Source organism: Oncorhynchus tshawytscha, linkage group LG12, assembly GCF_018296145.1.
Source record: "Oncorhynchus tshawytscha isolate Ot180627B linkage group LG12, Otsh_v2.0, whole genome shotgun sequence".
In the NCBI taxonomy this organism is placed as follows: Eukaryota; Metazoa; Chordata; class Actinopteri; order Salmoniformes; family Salmonidae; genus Oncorhynchus; species Oncorhynchus tshawytscha.
In genome coordinates, this window is record NC_056440.1 from 7,400,862 (window position 1) to 7,406,861 (window position 6,000).

At 42.7% G+C, this 6,000-nt stretch overlaps 1 protein-coding gene across 1 annotated transcript in view; it reads right to left on the reverse strand.

The window, feature by feature from the left end:
- Positions 1-5,513, reverse strand: part of LOC112237590 (anthrax toxin receptor 2) — a 144,951-nt gene extending 139,438 nt beyond the window's left edge. The window contains exon 1 of the mRNA XM_042331262.1: positions 4,980-5,513. Coding sequence (XP_042187196.1) covers positions 4,980-5,131 — 152 coding nt within the window. The 5' untranslated portion in view covers positions 5,132-5,513. The remainder of the gene's footprint in view (positions 1-4,979) is intronic.
- Between the last annotated feature and the right edge of the window lie 487 nt (positions 5,514-6,000).

Below are 6,000 nucleotides of genomic sequence, written 5' to 3' on the forward strand. Positions count from 1 at the left end.
ACATCCATATATGGCCAGCTATGTAAACTTTAACATGGATTTATCCTGCAATAGATGTCGTTCAAATGGTGACATACATTTTTTTTTTGTCTTCTTCTAATGCCTCTCTTAAAGGGAAAGTCATCTCAAAGTAACTGAATGTAATCAGATTACATTACCGAGTTTGGGGTAATTCAAAAGCTACATTACGGATTACAATTTTGGACAGGTAACTAGTAACTGGTTACATTTAGAAAGTAACCTACACAACCCCATGCCTGTTTTTCATATAGGTGGTCCCGGGAATAGAACCCACTATGCAGGCGTTGCAAGAGCCATGCTCTACCAAACTGAGCTGATGTCATGCCTAGTTTGCAGCTTGCATAGGAGAGCAAAAGCCCATACTCCACACATTGTCTGCAGGAAGTGGTGATAGATGAAAGACAACCACATTGTCTTTGAAACTAAATTGAAAATGAGTCATACAATTCCTGAAGACTCTATGAACTTGATCCCCCCCCCCCGCTGCTGCTGTTGACTGTCTCGTTATACTGTCGTTATACTGTCTCGTTATACTGTCGTTATACTGTCTCGTTATACTGTCTCTATACTGTCTCGTTATACTGTCTCGTTATACTGTCTCGTTATACTGTCTCGTTATACTGTCTCGTTATACTGTCTCTATACTGTCTCTATACTGTCTCTATACTGTCTCGTTATACTGTCTCGTTATACTGTCTCGTTATACTGTCTCTATACTGTCTCGTTATACTGTCTCTATACTGTCTCGTTATACTGTCTCTATACTGTCTCGTTATACTGTCTCTATCCTGTCTCGTTATACTGTCTCTATACTGTCTCTATACTGTCTCATTATACTGTCTCTATACTGTCTCGTTATACTGTCTCGTTATACTGTCTCTATACTGCCTCGTTGTACCGTCTCGTTATACTGTCTCGTTATACCGTCTCGTTATATCGTCTCATTATACTGTCGTTATACTGTCTCGTTATACTGTCGTTATACTGTCTCGTTATACTGTCTCGTTATACTGTCTCTATACTGTCTCGTTATACTGTCTCGTTATACTGTCTCTATACTGTCTCGTTATACTGTCTCTTTATACCGTCTCGTTATACCGTCTCGTTATACTGTCTCTATACTGTCTCGTTATACTGTCTCTATACTGTCTCGTTATACTGTCTCGTTATATTGTCTCTATACTGTCTCGTTATACCGTCTCATTATACTGTCTCGTTATACTGTCTCTATACTGTCTCTATACTGTCTCGTTATACCGTCTCGTTATACCGTCTCGTTATACCGTCTCGTTATATATCTCTTTATATTGGTAAAGTGTTCATTATGGTGCTCATGATGAGCAGAGACCAGAAACATATTTTGTGTTATAACCACTAATATTTTGTGTTGTGAGTTTCTACAGCTGCATGACAATAGAGATTCAATGAACTCAAGTACAGTGGGCTGGTCTACTTCCCTGGTCGACTTCCCTGGTCTACTTCCCTGGTCGACTTCTCTGGTCTACTTCCCTGGTCGACTTCCCTGGTCTACTTCCCTGGTCGACTTCTCTGGTCTACTTCTCTGGTCTACTTCCCTGGTCGACTTCCCTGGTCGACTTCTCCGGTCGACTTCCCTGGTCGACTTCCCCGGTCGACTTCTCCGGTCTACTTCCCCGGTCGACTTCTCCGGTCGACTTCCCTGGTCTACTCACTTTCTTGCTACAATATACCACTACCACCTACTTTCATGAAATAAACTATCTTGGTCGATAGCTGAGATGACTGCTAGATTGTTATCATTATCAAAGTTCCACTGCACTTTGACAATATAGTAACTAATAACGAATCTGGGTGATAAGCTTTGTGAATACGTTATTGTTACGGTTTTCTTCCGTCGAAGGAGAGTCGGACCAAAATGCAGCGTGGTTAATACGATACATCTTTAATGAAGATGACACACGAAAATACAAAAACAATAAACGTAACGTGAAAACCTATACAGCCTATCTGGTGAAATACAAAACACTGAGACAGGAACAATCACCCACAAACACACAGTGAACCCAGGCTACCTAAATATGGTTCCCAATCAGAGACAACGAGAATCACCTGCCTCTGATTGAGAACTGCCTCAGGCAACCATAGACTTTGCTAGAACACCCCACTAAGCCACAATCCCAAAACCTACGAAAAAACCCCAATACACAAACACACCACAAAATAAACCCATGTCACACCCTGGCCTGACCAAAGAAAGAAAGAAAACACAAAATACTAAGACCAGGGCGTGACAGTTATATTGTAGGGTCCTTTCCTCGATCCAACACCTATGGCCTTTTTTCACACTACTGAGCTAAACCGAGCTGAGCTGCATTGACCTGGCCTGGTTACACATCCACCAGAGTTACTGCTGGAACAGATCTGGAAAGACAATGTGAAGAAAGAAAAACAACAAATCTCCAAGCCAGAACAGTATTGGTTAGGCATGTCCTATAGTGTGAATCAGGTACTAGTGTAACGGATGTGAAACGGCTAGCTTAGTTAGCGTTGGTGCTGGTGTAACGGATGTGAAACGGCTAGCTTAGTTAGCGTTGGTACTAGTGTAACGGATGTAAAACGGCTAGCTTAGTTAGCGTTGGTGCTGGTGTAATGGATGTGAAACGGCTAGCTTAGTTAGCGTTGGTGCTGGTGTAACGGATGTGAAACGGCTAGCTTAGTTAGCGTTGGTGCTGGTGTAACGGATGTGAAACGGCTAGCTTAGTTAGCGTTGGCTTAGTTAGCGTTGGTGCTGGTGCTAACGGATGTGAAACAGTTAGCGTTGGTGCTGGTTAACGGAGCGGTGGTGCTGGTGGTAATGGATGTGAAACGGCTAGCCTAGTTAGCGTTGGTTCTGGTGTAACGGAGCGTTGGTGCTGGTGAAAGCTAGCTTAGTTAGCGGTGGTGCTGGTGTAATAGCTAGCCTAGTTAGCGTTGGTACTAGTGTAACGGATGTAAAACGGCTAGCTTAGTCAGCGGTGGTTCTGGTGTAACGGATGTGAAACGGCTAGCTTAGTTAGCGTTGGTTCTGGTGTAACGGATGTGAAACGGCTAGCTTAGTTAGCGGTGTTTGCGCTAAATAGCGTTTCAATCGGTGACATCACTTGCTCTGAGACCTTGAAGTAGTAGTTCCCCTTGCTCTGCAAGGGCCGTGGCTTTTGTGGAGTGATGGTTAACGATGCTTTGAGGGTGACTGTTGTTGATGTGTGCAGAGGGTCCCTGGTTCGCGCCCGGGTATGGGCGAGGGGACAGTCTAAAGTTATACTGTTACACTAGCAACCTCAACAAGAGGTTCGGACCTCTTGGTGTAAAGGCTAAGGTGTTGGGACTGTCCTACTAAAGCAAATCAAAATACCCCTTTTTACTTTGTCAGTTGTATCAACAGTACTGTGAGCATCATCCTGTCATTTTCTAACCGAAGACAGGATGGAGTAGACAGAGGGTTTGAAACTGGGGCAGGAAGAGGAGGAGTAGACAGGGGGTTTGAAACTGAGGCAGGAAGAGGAGGAGTAGACAGAGGGTTTGAAACTGGGGCAGGAAGGGGAGGAGTCGGTTTGCACAAATATGACATTGAGCCAAGATGGGAAAGAAGAAGAATTTAAGTCAAAAAAAAATTGTATCAAGTCTGCTTCCTGGTATGTAGTATTGCAGAACTTGAGTTGTGTCCCAACTCTTGCTTAACTGGAAAGAACTATCCTGATGTTACAAGTTAGTGTTGATGGAATGTATATGAATGACTAGAATATTCCACCCTGAAGCCATATAATCGTATGAAATTGATTAGAATTATGTATAACCATAGTCTGTACAATATGTCTATAACAGTATCTTAAAAACAGACAAGATTCAGTGCCAACCTTGGCTGGGGCCACTGAGAGTACTTCCCAGGGTCTCGGTCTCCCTATCTTGAGGGAGTAAGTCTCACGGATTCCCCTAATCTTTGTCGGCTGGGTAGCAGGACATTGTGTGCTGATGTTAGTGTGAATGTGTGTGCGTGAGAAGACAGTATAAAATGAATTGTTTTGTACAACAGACCAGCGCTCTCGTCAATAAACTTTCTGACTATTGTAGCTGGGCCTCCGTCTCATTCATTTCAACCAGTTTCTTACAAATTCTGGGTTTCAGGCTGAGTAGTTAATTGAATTGGGTTTATGAACATTGAGAACATAATTATCGTAACAAGTTAGTAAACCACATTTATGGCAAACAAAGGAATTTGTGTTAAACCGATGGTCAGATTTAGGCTGCAACGTTTTGTCTCTGTAGCTTCATGTTATTATGGTTTGGCAGAAATATACGGTGTATTCAATATAGCCCACAGTCATGCTGTCATTGTGACATAGGCCTGGCATAAACTGGTGATGAAATCAGAGCTTTAAAGTTATCTTTAAAGTAAAGTGGAACAGAGGTGGTTCGGCAAACTACTCAAGTGACTTATAACCTTACCCGAGACCTAAATACTTGTGTTAGCTGCCCCAAACGAATGCGTAGGCTCTTAGCTCAGCGGGCTAATAATAGTATTTCTGATGTGCAGGAGACTGGGATTTGAACCCATGTCAATCTGTCCTCATGATAACTCCTCTTTGCTGCCCTGAGTTGAACTTGACCATGATTCAACCGTCCTAATGATGATGCATGTGTTGGAATGTCCTCTAATTAAATTTAGACCAGCGTTATATATCATATAAGCAGGCAACCAGAACTAACCAATTTAACCTTTCAGCTGCTGAAACTAACGGACAAAACATATACAGGATTTGTTTAGAATCTAAAACATATGAAGAGTCATTGTGACTGTACATTGGTAAAGGTGACATTGTCGACACATTGTTATTGTTAAACTGTTATATTGCAGCACTGTAGCTACATTGTTTTTGTGTATCCATCCCTAAGCACAAACAGCTACTCCTGTGAAACAGATTGTGATACAACGTTTTACTTACCTATCTAAAACAAAGTATAAGTCGTAAGCTCCGTGGCAAGACGCTTCTTCTGCACGACAAGACCAAGCAAACAAACTCAGCAGAATTACGCCAGCTGTTACTGCTGTTGACGTCCAGTGGAATTTAGCGCGATGGCGTGTTTTCTCCTTCATTGTTAAGTTCAACCGTGTTGCCGTTGTGGGCCGCAAAGTAAACTTCTAAAGCGAAATTTCACACGTATTATTCTAGCACATGAACAGCAGGCCTAGTGAGTAAACTAAAAACGATTCGCTCATCTGCAACGGTTGAGGAGCAAGATGTCAAAACGTGTACAAGCGCAACAATGATATATAGCCTTCTTACAAAATAGAGGAAATAACAGAGCCCATGTCACCGACAGTATTTCCTAATGTCCTATGACCATTTTACACTATCTCTTGTAACCTCAGCAAGTCTCAGCAAGTGTTGAGTCAATTCAATAGCCCATTGCAAAAAACTTCCCCGTAGGCTACACGAAGCAGCACACTCCCACGAAAAGTTAGGTTCATTCCAAAAGGCGCATGCGCCGGGTGAAAACAGATGTGGTAAAGTTGGGTCTCCGGGTGGTCGCAGTGCTGTCAGAGCGCAAGCACACACCCAACAGCTGCTGTAAAGGTCTTTCAGAGGTTGGGGAAAGGGGAAAGGCAAAAGGCTATGTACAATTCAATCACCAAAACGTGTCGGCCCATAGTAGCTTAGTGGTTAGAGCATTGGACTAGTAACCGAAAGGTTGCAAGTTCAAACCCCCAAGCTGACAACGTGCAAATCTGTCGTTCTGCCCCTGAACAGGCAGTTAACGCACTGTTCTTAGGCCGTCATTCAAAATAAGAATTTGTACTTAAATGACTTGCCTAGTTAAATAAAGGTTTAGAATTAGTATAATGACAATTATTTAACAGAAGGTCGGATTAAAGTGGGTGAATAGCCTATAATAATTTGCAGCCTAGTCTTTATCTAAAATGCCGTTTTTCGGTGGAGGAGAGTGAGGGCTACCAATTAAATA